The sequence below is a fragment of the Zosterops lateralis genome, assembly GCF_965231275.1.
Source record: "Zosterops lateralis genome assembly, chromosome: 5".
Lineage (NCBI taxonomy): Eukaryota > Metazoa > Chordata > Aves > Passeriformes > Zosteropidae > Zosterops > Zosterops lateralis.
This window is the reverse complement of record NC_139766.1, coordinates 23,062,682-23,082,293: the sequence shown is the minus strand read 5'-3', so window position 1 is coordinate 23,082,293 and position 19,612 is coordinate 23,062,682. Positions and strand designations below refer to the sequence as shown.

The following is a 19,612-nucleotide window of genomic DNA, read 5'->3' as shown; positions in this document are numbered from 1 at the left end:
AACTGGAGGGAAGGCAGAGACCACCTTAAATGCCAGCACCAGATAAGCTGCTGATACAGCCTCTGAGATCTCTGAGCACTGCCGCATTTTCTTAAATCTACTAAATGGGTTGAGAGGCTTCTAAAGCTGTTTAAAAATTACAGTAATTACCTGGTGTTCTGGGTACATCCTCAGAAATCTGTAAAGGGAGGCTGTGAAGAGGAGATCAAAGTGGGCAGATTGCTAAGGAGTTCTTAGCAAATGCATACTCAGGGACTTCTGCAGGGCAGGCAAAAGGGAGAGAATGAGCACTGCAGATCCACAGTGATAAATCAACTGTCTTCTTTCCTTTGAGCTCTTCCTCTTTTTAATGTTCCACCTCAGGTGACCTTTAGGTTCATGCAGATTTTCATTTTACTTCAGAAGTGCATTATTCCTGATTTGCTGATCGAATCAGATATCATCTCTTGTTTGCTCTGAGAAATGCTGAAAAAATATTTTTACAGAGGCTTTTAGAGAATTAGAGATTTTAGAATCCAACCTTGAAAATTGTTATTTCCAGAGAGCACACTTTTTTTTTTTTCTTTGGAAAATAATTTCTATCTCCCATCTTTCTAATACAGGTGAATTTTTGACATTTTATTTTCAATTTTTAATTCTAAAACTGCACACCGTCATCAATATGAATGCTGAAGTAGGAAACAGCATGGAAAATGTACAAGTTGCACAATAAAAGCAGCTTCAGCAACAAAGGCTGACCTGAGACAGAAAAAAGTGTTTGAAGTCCAGAGGGCTTTCCAGTCCAACTGTAAGAACTTCAAAGTAGGTCAGGTTGGCTGATGGCGTCACGTCTTGCTCTGAGATGGTTTTCAAAAGAACTCAGGAAAGTCCTTTTCCATGCTCTACATTCTTCTGAGACTAACAGAAAGGACAGGGCTGTCATCTGAAATAGAACTGGAATGTCTCAAAGATAATCCTATGAGCTGGGTGAATGCTAGTATGACAAAAACACTTCTCTGAATCAGAAAAAAGGGGGAAAACTCTGTCATTCAATATACTGTGGTGTTTCAGACTCTTTGAAATTGTTAAGAATCCTGACTGGTGAGTGACAGTGGACATTACTGGTGACACATATCATTAAAAAGCATTCCAACTGGTAATAACTGTGATTTTGTATGATATGACCAAGGCACATTTTGGAGGAAGACATTAACGGCTTCAGTGGGCGATTTAAGCAGCATGATAAAAAGTGAAAGAGACAGTTCTTTTGTTCAGCTGTCTCTAGCAATGGAAACTGAAGTGTAGGAGGAACTCATGGGGAAGAGAAGTTTACACATGAATAGACTATACCCTAAAAAGCAGTACACAACTTACAGCTTCCTTTGGTTTGTTTACCAAAAAAACCCCAAAACCCAAACCCAAGAAAAAAAGAAGTCAACATCCTTAATACACAGTAAATTACTTCTTTAACAGTCTAATTCCAGTTCATTCTTCAGAGACGACCTGTAACTGTGGATCATCTGCAGGGCTGTAGGTATGCAGATATTATTTTAAGTTTCACCCTGAAAAATTTTGAACTTAGTGCACAAGCCTGCCTCCTTTGTCACTGCATAACAGGGTGGGTGTGCTCGAAAGTGAATGGACTGCCACAGAAAACACATCTGCTCAAGAAAACAAGTAATTTTCACAAGTACTTAAAACCTAGTAGTGTGCCAAGTGCCAAGGCATACTCAGTGTACTAACCTGGAAAAGGGTGGTGATGAAAGAACACTCTTCATTAGAAGTTTAAGGCAATACCTGTTTTTTTCAATCGCCCAGTAAAATCACACTCATCATTCCAAAGGTAAATCAAATAATCAGGAAGTAAATTACTTCAGTGAGAATACATTCCCATCACATTATTCTTCAAAGCACTCTCTTTCAGTGAACTGTCTCAGTTCAGTATCTCAAATGATTTATTTGACTGGTGGAATAATACAAATCAGTGTAAACAAAATATTCTGGCTATGTCCGTACAGTACTTTTCCACTGAAATATTATTTACCTAAAATTGATTTAAAGATACAATATTCAGTTTTTCTAGGACAAGATGATTGATTCTAAGATCAGATGGGAGTATCCCTATGCTTATATCCTGCCCTGTTTCCCTTCCTACACTGTATGGATGTAAATACTTTAAGTCTCCATGTTACTTTTAATAGCTTCTTTTACTTCAGGGTAGAGGTACTTTATTCATAAATGCATAATTCAAGCAAGACAGTGAAACCTCTAGTAAGGAGTATCTCAGTCAAGCAATCTTTCTCTTAAGAATGCCCTCAATGATTTCAAACATTCTCCCCCAAGGCTACTGATATTATATTCAGTCTGTACAAATGAATTTGAAGACTGTACATCTTCTACTTGCCCAAAAAGATATCTCACGTCTGTTAAATTAAGGGTGCCAGAAAATAGATTTTGCGTAATAAACCTTATTTCAGAGATAAGGAAAATTTCATCTCTAAATAACAAAAAATGGAAAAGTCACCATGAGTGTGACAGTAGAACAGGGACAGTGTTTACACAGTAGTGTAAAACACAAAAAGACCTTTCTGTCCTCTTATTTAGACTCAAAATGTACCATATGCAAAGCAGGTACATGGTTCCTCTTTTCTATGACACACAGAAACTGCCTCATGCTCTACTTCATTTTTTATGATGTATGAACTATGCTTAAATGCATTAAAATATTAACTGTAAAAATTAGCATTTCAATACACTTCATGAGTATACCAAGAGAAAAAAGTACAAAATAATGGAAAGAAACATAATAAATGACAAAAATCCAAGAGAACAGCCTATGTAAAATACTGGAAGGTTCTTCCTGTCTAAGAGGTAAATTAGTCTACACAAATTCTTAGGTCCAAAGGTCAGGATTTTAAACTAAAGATAGGGACAAATTAGCATGGTTGCTAGTGTTGTTACGAAATGTCATTCCTATTGCTTGTTTATGCCCTTACTATTGCCTCAGAAAAGAAGGTGATTGCTCTGAGAGATGACTTCCACACCCAAAGCAATTCTTCTGTAACTTCTTACCACGACTTCTATTTCTGAACTGTAGGTATCAGTAAAGCCCAAGGTAACACATCTGAGACAAGGTTATTAAGCAGGTGTTTTGATTGCCAAACAAAAGGGAAATTTTCTATCCCTTGCATATTAAAAAGATTTCTTTTGTCTCCTGTGTTGTTCAACCACTGAAATGAAGAATTAGACCAAAACTAATATAAACTTATGGGTCAGCAAATACAGAGCTATACCCGTAACCTTAACTGGCTCAGAAAATTTCTTTTCAGTATAATTCTTTATGCATAACTTCCATAATTTTCATTTAGTAAAGTTAATACCTATTGCTGTGCAACTTCTTCAATACAAAGTGTTATGTTAGTGGTACATATTAATATGATGTTATTATTTGCTACTGGAAATAATATTTAACAAGCTCAACACTATGATAATTTGTTCATGTTGGCAAAAATTAAATACTGAAACCAGTTTCTGAAATATACTTTTTAAACTGCACTTATAATACAAACAATATAAATGGTGATTTGAAGTGAAATATTTTAAGAAACTTTACATTCCAATTTGTTTCATGCGTTGTTTACGACTGAAAGGGTCAACATTTAGAATCTATATTTAAGTCAATGTTAATATCAATAAACTTCTGTTTAAATTAATGCAAAGCATGAACTGTACTGGAAAATAAATGACTCACTTTACTGACTACTTCTGAAGTCTGAAAGTCTGAAAGAGTTTTAAAATATTGTTCAGTACTGTGTGTGCAAAACTGCATTTAGTGTCTTCAAAGAAGTTGAGTGGCCAGACATCTCTTGCACCAGCTCTTCTCTGGCACAGCTCAAGACTTTGGGTCTGTGGTTGTTGTCAACTCCTGGGATTTCGAACAACTGGTCTGGATATGGGAAATTTGCAGAACTGGAAGCAGTAACTGGAAAGCATCCTGAATATAAGCAGTACTGTTGCAGCCCTAATGGGGAGAGAAAACATGTGGTTCATCAGTACAGCTGTCAAGTACTTCAGGAATTACACCATACTTTTTTTTCCTTGTTTTGTTTATTTTTACATCTGCATAATTCTATATTAGCACACGTCTTCACACAAAATTTTAGAATCTGTAGATAGCATAGTCTGAATAAATGTAGAAAAATCTGACTGCCTCTAAGTTTGAACTCTTGGACAGTTTTGCTGGTAATATGAGTAGAGTAAAATGCCACAGTGCTCAGAAGCAGTTGACTTTTTAAACACAAACCAGCTAGTCTCTCCATCAACTGAACTAATTTTGAACTTGCTGTAGGTGGAAGAAGTGTCACTGAAATTAACAGTTCAAATTATAATTGTTTTAACATGTAGTACTATTTTTGTAATTTCTAATACTGAACAGTATAGCAGCTTGTAATTCTCCATGATCCTAGGCTGTATTAATACACATTTGTATACAACCATGGGATTTATGAAGTACAAAACATTGTGTTCCACAATTCTAAATATTCCTAGATTTTGCAGTTCCTGGAGCTCAGGAAGGTAAGTCAGCAGCAACAGGAAATTTACCCTATAACAAAAGGAACTGCACGGTAGTCTTCACTACAGCTCTATTCAACCTTCCATCATTTTCCTTAAAGGTGTTGATAATTCAGTGCAAAATTGCTTCTTGTAAAGCAATCTTCTTATTTTTAAGAGACTTTAGCTATTAAATACAGAATGACAATTTATGGTCACTACTATTTGTTTATTTATATTTTAAGGTAAGTGTGATCTAACAGTTAAATACTGTGGCTGCAGATCCTGTGAGTTTTAGAACTTCATGAGGATATTGCTTCATCTCAACCTCTTCTTGATAAATCTGAGGTATGTTTTACTCATTGTGCTTTTCTGAAGAAAAACAGATCATGGTGTCAAATGAAAGAAATCACTCATGAACATTTTGATGGTCTGACACATGGTTATCCATGTGCTCACCAAGGCTGTTGCTAGACTGTCAATCTTCCTAGAAATCTCAATGCCTGCAGATGGGAAACACTGTAGCATACCTACAATCCAAATTTTAAAGGAAAGAATAGTCTGAAACTGCTGCTTGTTGCTGTGCTCTGACCAATACAGCAGCAGAGTTTCAGAGCTGGCCAGCCTCACTTCAGTCATACACCTCTTAAGAATCCCCAGTAAATGCAACTTCACTACTACAGTGTTTGTGGGAGAGGCTGAACACAAAATTGGGACACTTATGTGCTGGCACACAACAGCCAGAATGATATTGTTATTACTTTTAAAATAGTTTTTCCTTTAGAAATAAATGTGCCTGTCTCGTTTCAAATAATTTTATTAGACCATTTTCTGATGTGAAGAGGTGGAGCTTACCTCTAATAGCACACTGTTGATCATGGGGTTAAGAACCTCTGCCTTCATATTGCTCTGTAAACCAGAAAACAGAATGGAAATCCAGATAAAGAAATACATTTAACAGAAATATACTGATATCTGAGATGTAGTTTTAGAAATTCTATAAAGGTCTTCTTTCAACTTGATTCTTATTCAAACTGTTTATCTCAGTATTGGTATTAACTGTGTCTTCATTTTAAACACACCTCGGTACATCCTATACATTTCTATCACAGGGTACAATGACCTAAGAGAGGTCCAGGGTTTTATTTCTTCATTAATTCATGTACCACAGAGTTTTAAATTGCCTGCTTTCCTACAGGTTTGAGGTTTATGTACACTGTTTGTCCAGCTGTATTTCAGTGACCTTTTCATATCCCACAAATTTTTTAACCCCTTGCTCATTTTCAAGGACACAAAAAGGAAAAAGACATGTCAGAAGAAAATGAAGTTCTGAGAATATCTGTGGTTAGGACTAAATGAAAGGTCCAAAGTAGCTCCCCTACAGAAGGAAAACCAGGTGAAATTCAGATTTCTGAACTGGAGGCAGCACATGTGCTGGGCAGGGCAGGCTGGCTGGTGAAACAGCTCAGCCTGCATGACATTTTGCTCAACCACCAGATAAGAAGAAAGATGGCTACAAAGATTAGTGCCACTACGAGAGGCTAGAAAATCAAGATTCATTCGCTTGTCTGCTTTTTAAAATGGCAAAAGTTCTTATCTTTTCTATTTTCACTTTGCATTGTGGTTTTTTAGAACAACAGCAACCTCCAGCAAGAGTTGTTCTCTTTCAACACTGAATACAATACTGATTAACTGAAGGATTTCCACTTGCAACCTTGCAGCTCTCGTATTACAGGTTTACAGAAACATGAAACTTCTTAATTTTACTTTGGAGAAATATGGCAGAACCAAGGAGAGATGGTTAGAAAAACGAAGTACATTTTTACTCCCAGTTACCAGAAAATCCATTACAAAATGCACTATTTAGTGGGCCAGTTTAATATTTTGTGTGCAATTAATTTTTAGATTCTTGTAGGTGTATTTATTTCAAGTGTCCAACAGATATACGCTAAACACAATCCCAAAATGCAAAATAAGCATTTTTTCCTTACAGTAATTGGAAGTTATGTAAATTATTCATAATAAAAGCAAAGAAATAAATCATGTTCTTTACAAACAACTATGACAAAATATGCTCAGAGATGTGCTGGAAGAGCTAATGGGAAACTGGAAAAATTTCCTTTGAATTACATTCATGTTTTCATGGAACAACCAAGTGAAACAGAATTTGTTCTTCTCTGATGTTTACAGAATGATTTCAGCAACAGCACAATTTTTACCTCCAAATCCTGCAATAATGCTCAGATGTCAGTCATCCTTGAAGCATCTTGAAAGGCAGGATGCTATTTTTATCAAAGATGTTCACAGATAAATGGATGTTCTTAAGCAGAATATCTTGTGATAGAAGACAGAGGGATTTTTTTTTAAATGGGCCAAGCAGACTTTCTGATCTCTTAAACCTTTTGAAAACACTGCAGTGCTAAGCCAGGGGATCTAGTAAAGGCTAAGAAGACAACTCGTGAAATCATCTTAAGGTCTGCAAGTACAATCGGTTAATGACTTTTACAAATGTGTTCAGAAGGGATAGGCTGAGTCAGAGAAGAAATTATCATCATTCTGTGTAACTTCAAATATGGGGCCCTTCAATGTGAGAAGAGAAGAAGTGTTGAGCGGTGATCAGGAAAAACAGGAAATGGTTTCTAGAAAGAAAGATTTTACAAGGCAGGGGACACAGTGTCATCCATCTATCAAGGCTTATAAACTTTCCCTGCTGTAAAAATGCTCCATGTTCTTGATCTGAGGAAAGAAATGGCCTCTTTGCTGACAGAAAGCCTCTGGACTCATGTAAGAATTTCTATTTCAAGAGGTGAACTATGTCAAAAAAAGCCCAAATGCTACAGAAAATGCTGACATCTTACCCCAGCTGCTGTTACAGAATCAGAAAACTTCTTTGATAAAGATGAAACTTCATTGCACATGGCACTTGTTAAACTGGTTTAAAAAAACAAGAGAGACAAATATAAAAATACATCCTTGACCTATGAATACATAAAAACTCTACAATAAACTTTATCTTGGAAACAAATATGTTCTTAAAGCAATTTTGCTTCTAAATATTTTTAAAATATTTAGGCATAAACTGTTAATGATGAAGTTTTTATATTCCTTCACTGAAAAATCCACTGCTGACTACAGCACTACAGCAGCAAAATGATCGGTTGTTGCCCACACCAGCCTTTTTTGACAGTGCAGTGTTTCACTTGTTTAAATTCTAAAGTTCTAGTTTAACTATGGTTTTTCCGACGACTGCAGCAACACAACTTCTGGGGATACTGCTGGAAATAAAACAAATTTGAATGAGAACAGTGAGAAGTTTTCTATGTGAACAATAAAACATCTACTCTTGTGCAAAAAGGGAAAGACCATTTGTGATTAAAATATGAGAAAATAAGACCTAGTTCTGTTCTGAGATCTTTCATTTTTCCTAGACATTCACAAGTGTATCCCATAGGACCTCATCCTGCCAGGTTCACTAGCTCTGATTCTGAAAAACACTTCATAAGTGCTTTGCTATTCTTAGCATCATTCTAAAGAATAAGCACTTGGTTAAATATTTTACTTATTTAGGAGTCAACTGTTTAAAATACCTTAATATGAAAACTTACTGAAATTAGTAGACTTAGTTACCACAGAGAGCTTCAGATTTGAATTTAGAGTCCCCCTAGACAGACTGGCTTCTTGAAATTCTGCGTGTTTCACTACAGTTAACTCTAAAGCTGCTAACAAATGTGGTCTATTCTTTAGAACTACAGATTGATTTTTGTATGTTTTTGGCAGATAAACACTAGATAATGAAACTCTGTTGGCAGATAATAAGACTGCATTTTATATGCTAAAAGCAAATTCCATACATGCAGGCATAGTATTTTCTGCAGAGGGAACAAGAAATGCAATCCAAGTTGGCATGTACCTTTGCTTGCTGGAGCAGAAACAACTTTTAGCCTGTGTATAGGTCATGTTTTCATAAATATACATATGTCAGCTATGTCAAGAAATGACAGGTAGCCTACAGAACCTGATTTCCTGAGAAAATATAGCACCAGGACCCCTAAAGCCAATGCTGTTTGTTGATCCATGAACCTATTGTGCCTTTAAGCTGAATGGAACTTCATGAGTTATATGCAAATGTCAAATGTTCATATGAAGTACATAATACTCACTTTGTCAGTACTTTGGCTTGATCTTGAGCAGTTTTTTCTACTTCCTGCCCATGTAGAATTAATTCTGCTACTTTATGAAGCTGTTCAATACAACGAGCAGTTACCTCAGCCAAACTTTCAATGGACAGCATGTAGATTTCCTTAAATTAAAAATGAGAATAATATAATCAATAATAACAACACTGATAAATATATTTATAGATGCATACAAAAGAATTTCAAACATAGGAGCCCTTCCTACCCCAACTGGAAATACCAACACATACATGGTGAATATCAGCCATAATGCCATCCTCACAAACAATACTGGAAAATTAAGTATCCACAGACTATAAAATACAGGCATTCTACTTGCTCTGAAACATTAGTAAGATCAAGTCTACCATTTACTTGGCTGGCAACTAGGTCAGGCTCTTGGATTTTCTAACATAACACTTTTAAACCTTGTCCTAACAAACAGAAAGATACCTAAACTCTAGAAAAGTCATAATTCTAATTCTTTTCATATGCGGCTAAAAGTACTGAAGCATCCTTTTGCTGAATCTCTAGAGCAGAAACAGATAATGTGCCCAATAAAAAAGTGGCTTTTATCAATAATGATAGAAATCTCTATGTAGCACTGTGGAGTTACAGCTTTCACAAGCTAATGCCAGCTGGTAATCTGCAATCACATAAAAATCTGTAATATATATATAGTGTATATATTCTGTTGCTTCTAACACTTTTTTGTAAGGAAACGGGACAGAAAATTTCTAATAAGAAATACTGATCTCAACAAAGAGAGCAACCACATTTAATATTGCCAATAACTTGACAGAAAATAAGTCAATTGCAATTAACCTTATCAGAACTGTCTAAATGAACACTTTTAGCCTTAAGAACTATCTTTCAGAAAGAGAAATGAACAGTTGTTAGTTGCCTAAATATTTCTGTTTTGTCCGTTTATGATTTAAACAGTTTAAATAGTTTGAACATTTTTCCCATGTACTGTCACTGAGAGGAGATACTAAGAAACACTGAGATACAACTTTCAGTGTGCAGGTAATGTTTGACATTCCACCTCAGAATCCCTCAGCTCACTGTATGTTGAGTATACACATGCATACACACAAAGACACAAAAACAATGTGATGTGTTACTTTGATATTTACTTACGGAAACAGAATAACAGTAAGAATATTTATGTAATTTAGTCTTCAACTGGGTCTACAGTGAATAGTTGTGTATTACTATTTCTTACTACTTCCATGAATTTAAAAAATAAGGATGACACATAACGCCAACACACAAAGCAACAATCTTATCAAACAAAGTATGTTAATTCATTTTATGAAACTTATCCTCCAAAAGTTATTTTACCTCCACAGTTTTGCTTTTGTCTACTTCTGTTTTATCACTCTCAATTTTATTGTCTTTTTGAGTTGTTTCTTCGCCAGGTTCTTCAGGTTTTTCATTTAGCTCCTCTTCTATGACTACTGGGGTGGACAAACTGGCTTCTTCCAGCCATTCATGAGCTTTTTTCCTAGCCTGCCAAACAAAGAACCCAACCCCAAAGTTCAGTTTGAAAAGAGACTATCAGATGACATTCCTGAACATTGATTAACAATATATTTAATTATTCCCTTTTTATACTCAGAAAATTCAGAAATTTGAATGTATCAAGCCTCTGAGTGGCATTTAGTTAAGTGTACATTTAAGAAATTGTAGGGAGAAGCATTTCAGACTGCATAATGATACATCATCCAGGGATAATTCCTCTGCAGGTATAATATTCCTAATCAACACATATAGCTGCTGTTAATTCCAAAGTTAATATTTCAGCTTTGTTAGATATTATTAAAATGAATTTACACAGAAATTTTTCTTACAGTTTCCCAAATAAGAAAATGACAAGTGTGTATAAAAAGAAAAATAATTTGGAGAGGTAAGAGAGATGTACTAAAACCTTAAAGGAAAAATAAATATAACATCACTGTATCTTGAGCTGATTTCCCTGACATGCAAATAGATCAAAGCTGAAGAGTCTTGAAGCTTTATACGACTTCAGACTACTGTTGTGCTTAGTAGGAAATTTATGATATCTCTTTTTTTAACGTGAAGTCAAATTAAAACACATTAAGACCTAAGTCTAAGCTAGTTATTCATAGTCTAGGTAGCTAGAGATAAACATTGATAGGATTTCATTTGAGCCTAAGATCAGCAGATGAACCAGCTTTAAAGGGACCTGATAGTACGAAAGTGACTAGCTATGTGACCAGCTCCTAGACATCTCACTTTTAGAGCAAGAAAAATTATTCTGAACCTGAATTCTGTTCCCAGTATGTAAGACCAAATCTGCTGTGCTCATTAGCCCTGTTCTGCCGAAACATCCCTGGTTCAAGCTTTCTAACACTGGAAAGGGCTTATCCAACTGCACTGCCTTACTCATCTCACTTCTGGGAAAGCTTTTCTATACTCAGCATTTTAGTCTCGGTCTCCTGTACTTCGCTTTCTGAGCTGTCTGAAGTGAACTGGGCACTGCTCTGCATCAGATTTCAAAACAAAACCCTCCTTCTTTGCCCAAGAAACTGAAGGCAGCTCACTAACAGGTGCTAACCTTATTTAGTTTGTCAGGAGTAGCAGCAACATGCAATTCAAACAGCAGTTCTGTGAGCATGCTGACAAACTCTTCTCCCATATCTGCTGCAAGAAAAAACAAGACAGTTTTTGTTAGCGTGTTACTGCTATAGCATTTTATATGATCAAATACATCCAGTGAAATAGTTTCACCAAGTATTCCAGCACTTGAAAAACAGTGACAGTGACACAAGAAAGGAACGTGTGGGGGTGTGCAAATATATGCACCAAAATTGTTGATAAATGGGATATTCAATCGAATATTTACTGTGGTTATTGTCTTATTTAACCTCATGTATGAAATTTTTGGTGTTAATGGCTTTCAAAATGTAGGTAAAGCCACTTTTTCAGATATACTCATTATTTCATAAATAATTGATATGAAGCTGCAGTGAAAAATACAGGAAAGGGTTGCATAATCAAAGTGAGAGGAAACATCAGAGAGAAGAGTATGTGTGTGGCTTTCTGCTACTTGTACCAGAAAACACTCATAGTTGTTTCTGCAGTCATAGGAAGAAGAATGTGTTTCACTCATGAGTGGTTTGCTTTTCTGCAGGCAAATCTGCAGCACACTTTGATTTGGTCTCTTTTTCTTTTAAGGTGCTCACTGCCCTGGTTGCAGCCCATTCAAAATACCTGTATATGTTTTAAGGAGCAGGATAAGCAGTTGTGCTTTACTGAAAAAAACCCAGAACTTCTGATCTTCAGAGAAAACATCACGTTGTGCAAGAAACAGAGCTTTTCCTTGGAGTTGGTTTCAAAGCAAGGAACTACTTTCCACAGAAATGAAGGAATGACAACATCTCATGAATCCTCACTCCTAAGCAGGTAATACATTTTCTTGACTTCTATTTCTCACAACTCTATAGAGGAATGGGGTTTAAAGAGCGACTAAGAGAGGAAAAAACCAGCACAAAACTTTACCATACTAAGACGTTCTGCTGAGCACTTACTGTCCCCCTCAATGAGGAACAATGAGTTCCCTGTGAGAGGGATCAGGCAAGCTGAGTAAGCACTGCCAGAAGGGGCAGTCTGAGAAGAAATTACTTTCCTGTTAGAACATGTGGATGTTAAAAAAAAGTTTTGCTAACTTTTCTGAAGGCTAAAGAAATTATATCTCACCATTTTGCAAATTGTAGGTTTTATGTGCAAAATCAAGAGGACATGGAAGAAATATCCTTTTATATTTCTTTGTTTCCAAAACACAACAATATGATGTTCAATGGCATAAGCCAATCTTCAGGTCAAGGGGATTTTTGCTGCTAGCTCTAAGAGGTTTGGTATGGATCTCACAGGCCTGAAGACATGAACAATACTGCCTTTAAGCTGACTTCTTATCTTATCTGTTCTAACCTGTTTTTGGGAATGCTAACATTTCTGACCTGTTCAAGACAATTATTTTGCCTCTAACCAAAGCACCCACCCATTTTATTGTAACTTTTATGAGCTCAGCCCATTCTCTTCAATCCTGTGCCGTGTCAAAATTATGGAAACGCTTATGCTGCTCTAACTTCCTTCTCACACTCCACTTGCCACATCTTGCCAAGTAATACCCACAAAGCAGCTTTGCTTCTATGTTGCAAAGTCACTTTCATTCAAAAAATTCAAGGTTCCTAAATTTCTTTATGATATTCTAATGTTTTCCCCCCATCCAGCAAGGAAGAGTGCAGAGTGAGGATGAAGTTGCTGAACAGAAAAGCATTTCTAAGTACTTGAAAACTGTCAGGTTATACAATTTCTGTAAGAAAAGCTTAGTTATCCAAAAAGCTACTATTTCGCGTATTTTGCTTTCACTGATGTTATAGCAAAAAAATGGAATATTTATTTATGTTTGATCTTCCATATCTCACACTTCAGTTACAATATAAATTCCAAATTAAGCACTGATCAGCTTCCAGAACTTTTAGAGTATTAATTTAATTAACTACCTTATGAAGACTATGAGGATATCAGAAATTACAGTTCAGACTGTAATTTTTTTAATTACTAGATAAAAAAGTAGCAATTATTCATATGGCTAAGTCTCTGTATTTCTAATTACCTTTTTGCACCTGCACCACCTCATCATCTAACTCCTTTGGAACAAAGATCTCTTTTATAGCAATTAAATCATTTTTCACAGTCTCCAACTGTTCTCCATCAAGTGTTGCCAAATGTGACTGAATCTGTAAAAGAAAGGACAGTAAGTATTGCTAAATGCTAATTTAGAGCCTGAATTCAAAATAGACTAAGAAATGGGAACTTCCATTATGTTCAAATCTTGTCTCTGACCTCCCAGCTTAGACATATTTTTAGATCTTGCCAACAGAATTTGTTAAGTATCACAAAGTTTACACCAGCCTTGCCTGCTCATCAGGTCCCTTCCTTCCTCCAGAACAAGTTTTGAACTATAAATCTGTGGTTTAACTGCAAACTGTAATAGGCATTTTGGGATTACCTGGATAAAGACAACAGGCAAAAAGAGCACAGGCATAATGGTTAGTCTGAGCACTCAGGGGAAGAACTGGAAAAAGTTGCCTTCAAAATGCAGCCAAAATTATTATATAGAATGCTCTAAATAATGTATTGGCAGGTCTTTGCACGTCACAGCTATCTGCAAGTCCCTGCATCTCTAATAAGGACGGCACATCTAAGAGGGGTGGAAACAGATTCTTTGAATCACTGTTTGTACTTCAGTTATTTGGTGTTAATTCCGTGAGCAGAGCGCTCCTTCTGCCTATGGAAGCTAAGAGAAATGCCCTTACTCTCCCTGACACAAAGTTTTACCTTTATGTTTGTTTCAAGGGGCTTTTTTAAAACTTGCTCCACACCACAGATGTACAGACTACCTCAGTACAAGGCTGGAGACAGCTGTTACTTTCTCACTGCTGTGTCCTTGTGTCCATCTCCTGTGCTCCAGGTTAAACAGCAAAGATAAAGCTGTGACACTCGAGTCAGGTTGTGAAGGACTACACAGGGTTTTTTCCCTCCCTTTCTATAGCACTATCCATTTCAAGGGCTAGCTGGGAACTTCTTTTAATGAAAACTTTTAAAATAAAAGCTAAAACATACATGTCTTCAATACCTCTTGCACTTGTCCTGTGGCTTTTGGGCTGTTAGAAGTGGTCTCAAGCTTACAGTACTCTTTTTGTATTCTGTGTCTGTGTGCATCTGTGTGTGGTAAGTGGGACATTTATCTGGGTATTGGACTTGTTGATCCACACAGTTACCATCAATCCTGTTGGACTGAGTAGGACTATGTACGTGTCTAGGACATAAATGAAGTGCATCAGAAACCTCATGGTAACAACCTGCACACATCTTGCTAACTTTGCAGTATTTCACAGTAAAATAAAAATATTGTTGACACATGCAATTAACCTGAACTTGTTTTCTATCTCTTTCCTGTTTAGTGTGTGTGGGATTTTGGCCAGTTTTGGTTTTGTTTTCCGTTCCCAAAAGCAGACTCTTAAACTTTACATGTGCGGTTTGAATGTATAGTTTTTCATCTAAATAATAACAAAAAATAACAACATTGACAGTATGCACCTGTTATTAATATAAGCTTTTTTTATTTGTGAGAGCAAATAAAATATTTTAAAATATAAGTTGTTTATATTTTATTAAGAAGTACCCTACAGGGCAAAGAATGCTAATTACAATAACAAACAAAAAAAGAAACCTTGTTTTTAAGAAATTTATTTAAGAAACTGCTTCAGTACAAAAATATCACTGCTAGGAGTCTGCAAAATTCTATTGGTCCACTGTCAGAGATCTACTGACGTACTAGCAGAGCAAATAAATTGAGAGTTGAAACTGAAATATATATATTTATCAGACAGGCTTACTAACATTACCATCTTCAGAGAGACATTTGCATATTTCCAGTAATAGTATCTTGGTGTAGTTCTATGTAACCTTAAAAACTAACCCAATAAAAAGTGAATCAATAGTCTGGAACTAATTTTAGTTCACCACCCTCCACGTGTAGTAGGTCTGGAATTCCTGAATGGAAGTATCTATACCTGATTTCAAACAAAAGATTTCAACCTCATTGCAAATTCTGCAGGGAATTTTCAAGACATCTGCAGTGTCACAAGCTGTGTATGGCACGCTACATATGGTCCTAACAAAAACACCTGTGAGTCACGAAGTTTGTTTTGAGTTAATCTTGTAGTTACACTTTAGAGGTATTGAGATTTAGTTCCTAAAACCCAAGACTAGTCCATAGGATCAATTCAGCTTTCTCTGAACTTGGAAAACTTACTGCTCATTCTACGCGCATCTGCAGAACAAAATTAATGTAAAGATAAAATTTTTTACCAACCATATTGATTTATGCTGTCTGCATACTGTACCTGAGCTTCACTTTCATTCGATAGGATTTCCAGAGCTTCAAGATGAGACAAACCTTGGAATTCATCAAAAAGTAGCCCATAATGTGCTGTTCTTTCAACTGTAACTTGCTGGGCCCGCCTCTGTTTCTCTTTTTCTTTGGCTTCTCGCAACAGCTGTAATAATATATCATCATTCTATGTTTTATTTATAGTACTGTAAGAGTGATAGATTTTATTACTATCTGCTTCTGTGTGTCTAGAAGTAGTAATAAAATTTGGGACTATATTACACCTGCAGAGCTAAAATTTTAGAGATGAAATAGCTAACTTCTTTTTTGACAATTTTCTCTGATAAAATATTTATATAGTATTCTAAGCAGGGTTTTCCCAATGGTATTTGCTAACCATCTCTATTTAAAATACAATGAACAACAACAACAAAAAGATCTTGCTTATATTTTCAAAACCAATGGCAGCTACAGATACTAGATAATAAACTTCACCACCAATTATAATGAAAGAAAAAGGACTATTTCATGTGCAGCCTTAAAGAACCATGCAATCCATTCTACAGACCACAAAATAGGAAGAGTATTATTTTCAGGACCTATCCACCAACCGGCATAAATAATGCACCTACATAAATATTTCCTATAAAATATTCTTAGCAAATACTAAAGTCAGTTTATGTGACAGCAGGACTGACAAAAGAGATTGATGACTTATACCAAAGATGGGGCAGAACTACCCTCTATATACTTGGGTATATTTTGGTGTGTTTTTAACACACTTCTACCAGTATATAAGGATAGAATAGTGTATCCAACAAGATCTTCTACTCCTTCCCTCTATTCCTGGAGAAATGGCCTCTCACGAATTTCCTACAGTAGAGGCGGCAAATACATCCAAACTTTGTGCTAGGTCACATACAAGTCTCTGAATGCAGGTGAACTCCCACCACTTATGTTATTCCATCGTTCAGAATTCCTACAATATTGTCTTCAGTGATTCATTTAGTACAAAAGACTTAAAATGGTACATTTTTCCTCTGAAGTCTCCATCTTCAAAAGTTAACTCAGCTAACTAAGTTTTATGAACAAATCACTGAAAAGTGATACTGGAACCCATGAGAAACTGATTTATGTTGCGTTCTGCCTCAGATTCTATGTGCAAATCCATGCATGCTGTTAAAAGAGAGTCTCAAAAGCTCATTCTGACCCTGTGGGCCTTAAGAAGAGTAAATTACTTTTGATCTATTATAACAGTGTAACTCTGTTAACTCTTCCAATGATGAATACTAAAGATGAAATATCTCATTAAAAGAAAAGTACCTTACTCCTCTCTATAAGGAAGTAAACATGCAGTAAACGTAGTTTCTTTTCAATGTCTGTTGTTTGCCCTCCATTCAGTGTCTGGAGAACTAAAATAATTTCATACTGACAGCATTTATACTTCAGTTTTTATTGCTTCTCTGAGCTTTAAAACATACGAGTCACTACTGTGCAAGGGTGCCATTAAGTTAAATGGACACTGAGATGCAACTTTTTACATGTTTAATTCCTGATGAAACATATGTCATATTCCAGTATTACTGATTTCCAAGGAAAACAGTATAGTGATGTTTATGCTGGAAGATATTTATCTACAGCTGTTACCAAAACACCAACAATTTGATTTTGCCTCCCGAGTGTAATGATTTATCACCACATATATTATCTTATTTAAATCAGCAATTGCATATGTGATTATGCAGAAAAAATGACTTTACATTATCTTGTTGTTCTGTGAAGAAAAATAAAGCAGAGCAACTATAAAGCATAACATTTATTTCTGTAAGCCCAGCCAGCAAATACTGCAATAAATAAAGCCTCTCCCTGAGGCATGTGAAATTCTGGAAAAAGAATCTGAAATCGCATTGACAGAGCAGTACTTAAATATATCCAACCTGAGATAGTGAGACTGTTCTTGCCATCAGTGTTTTGGTTCTCTTAAATCCAGGATCGCTTTCTGCAAGGACATTCATGGTTGTCTTCCCAATAAATTCCAAAGCATCTAAGCCTCCAGATAATACACTTTTCCCCTGTATAAAATAATGCAATGTGGTTATTTTCATCCCAGTTTAGGCTAATATGAACTGTAAAGAGCAGTGTTTTTGTAGACACCATCTTTGAACATTCAGGTCCCTAAATTTCCTATACTTTAACTAACAAGAGGATTGATGCATTTACTTTTTTCTGAATACATTTTCCAAAAGAAAAAAAAAAGACCTAAACAAATATTTCCAGTTAATTAAACTACTTACACCAGAGGAAATGTAACAATTGTTGGGAAAAAAAATTGTAAAAGGACTGGAGCACATCTCCTGTGAAGATAGTCTGAGAAAATTGGGGCTGTTCAGCCTGGAGAAGAGAATGCTCCGAGGAGACCTTCCAGCAGCCTTCCAGTACCTGAACAGGGCCTATAGAAAGGCTTGAGAGGGATGTTTTGCAAGGGCAAGAAGTGTTTGGACAAAAGGGAATGGCTTAACTTTAAAAGAGGGCAGACTTAGATTGGTTATCAGGAAGAAATCTTCACTATGAGGATGGTGAAGCACTGGAACAGGTTGCCCAGAGAGGCAGCAGATGCCCCACCCCTGGAAGTATCAAAGGCCAGGCTGGATCAGGCTTTGAGCAACCTGGTTTAGTGGAAGGCGTCCATGCCCAAGGCAGGGGCATAGGAACTAGATGATGCTTAAATTCCCTTCCAATCCCAACTATTCTGTGGCTCTATCATTCTATGAATATCACTCTAATTTCATCCAATGGCATCTGGTTTATAGGAACTTGTTTTAGACATGAATAATATGGAACCAAGTTCATAATGAACAGAAGACTCTGCCTTACCTGATTTTTAAAATTTTAACACTGATGACTCTGGAATTGTCTATTTAAATAGGTATGTTCTTCTATGTCTTCATATTTTTAATGTACACTGAAGAAGAAGTTTCACAGGCTAAAGATTCCCATTTCAATCTGGATTATGTGTGTGTCAGATACTCAAATGCTGATGTAACCTGATACATAATGGAAAACGCTACCGAAGTCTCAAGTGGCATTACAGGTGACTTACTCAGACCTTAAGTGATTCTTTATGTGCCACATTGATCACTGTGGTATAGCAGGCTCTCCAGGCTGGCTACAAGCATATTTCTCTTATTTGCAAATATAGTATAATGCTCAAGTGATCTTACTGATGGCCAGCTCTCACAAGCCATATAATGCTCCAGGTTCTGTAGAAACAGCCTTAGGAATAATCTATAGGGATCTCCTTCTGTTCCCAAAATCTTTGATATTAGAGTGATGAGGCAGTTAGAGTGAACTAGATATACAATAAAAAGAACTGCCATTTCATAAAACTTGCTCAGTGGGGAATTAATCTTCTATGCTTTTGCAGCCAATGTTTAAAGTCTCTTTTAATTTCAAGTGAAACACCACACTTAAAGGTGAAAAAAAAGCAGGGGAAGAAGATGACACAAAAATTGATTTGGAAATGGTACAGTACAGGATTTTGCAAAGTCTAAAACTTAACAAAAGACTAAAGGATAAAGTTCAACACACAAAATATAAAGACAGTGTAATAGGAAAGAACTGTGAACAAAAGATTTGGCCTCACTGAGTTTGCAATGAGACCCCCTTCCAGGACAGCTAATATGAAATGAGGGACTAGATAAAGAGGTGAAGGTAAAGGCCAGGATCTAAAAATAGAGAGCTTAGTAAAAGCCTTAAAATAAGCAAATGGAGTATTTTCTTATTTTATCTGCCTTCAAAAATGGTAACAAGTCCTGTAACACTTTGTCTGGAAGGACTTAACTCTAAAAAAAAAAAATCAGATGAATGGTACAATTACAAAAAAGATTTTCCAAAAATTTACAGAATTCTACATAGTCTAGGAGAAGACCATTATTTTTTTTCACTGAAACTGGTGACAACATAGTGACTTAGCTCTGTTTGA

General features: G+C 36.0%; 1 protein-coding gene across 3 annotated transcripts in view; it reads right to left on the bottom strand.

The window, feature by feature from the left end:
- Positions 1 to 3,869: 3,869 nt before the first annotated feature.
- Positions 3,870 to 19,612, bottom strand: part of FAM114A1 (family with sequence similarity 114 member A1) — a 28,435-nt gene continuing 12,692 nt past the window's right edge. Inside the window, exons 6-14 of one of the 3 annotated variants that reach the window (XM_083861643.1) lie at positions 17,568 to 17,702; positions 15,644 to 15,796; positions 13,348 to 13,471; positions 11,287 to 11,372; positions 10,050 to 10,217; positions 8,691 to 8,830; positions 7,389 to 7,461; positions 5,386 to 5,439; positions 3,870 to 4,000 (exon numbers count right to left, since the gene is read on the bottom strand). In XM_083861643.1, the coding sequence (XP_083717769.1) occupies positions 3,872 to 4,000; positions 5,386 to 5,439; positions 7,389 to 7,461; positions 8,691 to 8,830; positions 10,050 to 10,217; positions 11,287 to 11,372; positions 13,348 to 13,471; positions 15,644 to 15,796; positions 17,568 to 17,702 (1,062 nt within the window). In that variant the 3' untranslated portion in view covers positions 3,870 to 3,871. The remainder of the gene's footprint in view (positions 4,001 to 5,385; positions 5,440 to 7,388; positions 7,462 to 8,690; positions 8,831 to 10,049; positions 10,218 to 11,286; positions 11,373 to 13,347; positions 13,472 to 15,643; positions 15,797 to 17,567; positions 17,703 to 19,612) is intronic. The other 2 variants (XM_083861644.1, XM_083861645.1) reach the window with 2 other exon arrangements.